The sequence below is a fragment of the Oryx dammah genome, unplaced genomic scaffold (genome assembly GCF_014754425.2).
Source record: "Oryx dammah isolate SB20612 unplaced genomic scaffold, SCBI_Odam_1.1 HiC_scaffold_17, whole genome shotgun sequence".
Lineage (NCBI taxonomy): Eukaryota > Metazoa > Chordata > Mammalia > Artiodactyla > Bovidae > Oryx > Oryx dammah.
This window is the reverse complement of record NW_024070201.1, coordinates 46166124-46168477: the sequence shown is the minus strand read 5'-3', so window position 1 is coordinate 46168477 and position 2354 is coordinate 46166124. Positions and strand designations below refer to the sequence as shown.

General features: G+C 34.5%; 1 protein-coding gene across 1 annotated transcript in view; it reads left to right on the top strand.

Annotated features, from left to right (window-relative positions):
• The window catches only part of LOC120876583 (olfactory receptor 52N2-like), a 569-nt gene extending 161 nt beyond the window's left edge, over window positions 1-408 (top strand). The window contains 1 exon segment of the mRNA XM_040258559.1: window positions 1-408. This exon segment is cut by the window's left edge and continues 5 nt beyond it. Within this exon segment, the coding sequence (XP_040114493.1) occupies window positions 1-408 (408 nt within the window).
• Window positions 409-2354: the final 1946 nt, after the last annotated feature.

The following is a 2354-nucleotide window of genomic DNA, read 5'->3' as shown; positions in this document are numbered from 1 at the left end:
GCCAAGGTGTCCTGTGGCAAAGTCAAGGTCAATGCTATTTATGGTCTGATGGTTGCTCTCCTCATTGGTGTCTTTGACATGAGCTGTATTGCAATGTCTTACACTATGATCTTGCGAGCTGTGGTGAGCTTGTCATCCACAGATGCTCGTTACAAAGCCTTCAGCACCTGTACATCACATATCTGTGCTATTGTGATCACCTATATCCCAGCTTTTTTCACTTTTTTCACCCACCGTTTTGGAGGACACAGTATCCCTCACCATGTACACATCATTGTGGCCAACCTTTATCTGCTACTGCCTCCTACAATGAACCCAATTGTTTATGGTATCAAGACCAAACAGATTCGTGAGGGTGTGATCAAATTTTTACTTAGAGAGAAGTTTGTTTTTACCCAAGACACATAAATCTTAAAATAGACACATTGATTGGGCTGGGTGATGAGGGGGGTAAAATAGAATGAAGAAGAAATTTGTAAAAGATGTGAGTAAATTTGTAAAAGAAGCAAGAAATTTGTAAAAGCTGTGATACGTTTGTAAAAAAAAACAAAATAGTATTAAAGCTTAAGTCCTCCAGTAGATAGATTCTTTGAAATCTTTTCAAGTATACATTATGGAATTTTTTTTCTGTGTAGAGTTCTATCAAAAAAGAAAATGCAGAATAAAGAAGTAACATACTCATTTCTTATAGATTTTATATTTTACGTAAGGGTTAATAGACTCATGACATGTGAACAGATAGGTAAGAAAATGAAAAACACAGGCCTAATGTCAATACAAGCGTTGTGTGTAAGAACAAGAAGCTGTGGTGATGGTAGCAAGCACATCCTCTCCATAAAGGACAGATTCTACTCAAATCAAGCACATTATTGCTATGGGGTTATGTGGGCCAAGTATTAAATACATTCCAGTATTTTTTTAAGCAAGCTAAATTCAAATGTTTTGTGAAATCCCCCAATTTTAACTATCAACTAAATATTTTAAAATATTTTTCATTTTATACATATCTAAGTTTTTTATTTTTTTCATTTCATCAGTTTGGAACCCTCCATTTAAAATACACCTAAAAATATAATTGTGATATTATCAGTCAAGCAAGCAAAGGCACTTGTTTAATTTCTAGTATATGTAATAATTCATTCACTCGCTCTTTTTTTTTTTTTTTCAAGATACTTATTAAGGTCATATTGTGGGTCACACCTTAGTTTTAATGAAAGAAAGGCAGAACTGAGTATGATGTAATCCCTGGTCTCAAGGTGCTTGGAAGATAGATTTTAGCCAGGGATGGTGAGAGGAAACAAATGTGAAAGAGAAGACATGATAGAAAGTGGATTCAATATGGAGAGAGAGAAAAAAATCAGTGCAGAAGAGTTGGGGAACACATTAATTTTGGATTTGAAAAGTTCCAAAGTATAAATTTTGTGTCTTAATGTCTAATTACAAGACTTTGACAGACTTTAATCTCTCTAAATCTCAGCTTCCATGCTTTTTATCAAATGATGGTAGTGGCTTAAATGGCAGAGAAAATTTTATGTAGAATTTTTCTTTTTGTGCCATAAAAATAATCTTATTTCATTAATTCAAGAGTTAGGTGATCAATTATTTCATCCATTGATGCCAGCATGGTTGCTTTCCTGTCCTGAATCCATCATGTCCCTCAATGCCAGGTCTTAATAGTCTAGTTATTTCTTTACTCTTATATAGGCTATATTGACAAGATGTCTAGAAGGACTGACAGTCAATTTCAAGTTGTCCAGTAAGACTTATACCAATTTTACCTTGTAAGTACATTGTTCATGCTCATTAATTTATAAACAACTGCAGATGTGACCAGTAGTTCAACTTTTTTAGATATTATCTTACACAAGTAATCCAAGTTGCCAATAAGAGTAACAATGTCATTAGTAAAGATTTAAGCCAGATTCTCCTTAACCAAACGATTTTACTAGTATTTTGCCTAAACTGAGAAAAGGATCATTCAGAGTAGAAATCTGACTCTTCTTATGTATCATAAGATTGGTTATATTAGAAGACTCATCAGCTTTAAAGACTCAACATTCAGTACATATTATAGCATAAGCCCCACCCTTGGGAAGCTGAGGGACATGTGATTCTGTAGGACCACTTTTGTCATCATGGAGACTTCAAATTTACCAAGTTAATGGCTTGATTACTATCATTCAAAGCTTGCTGAGTAAATTTTGTTCAAGCCTCTATGTGATTAATGACATCCTTCATTCCAAGTTAAGCAGCCCTGTGACCTTACCACTAGAAAACTTATTGGACCCAGTGTGATACATTAAAAGTAGATTGGCAGGGTCACTTTCAAGGCTACCCATAGGCAAACCTGAGTG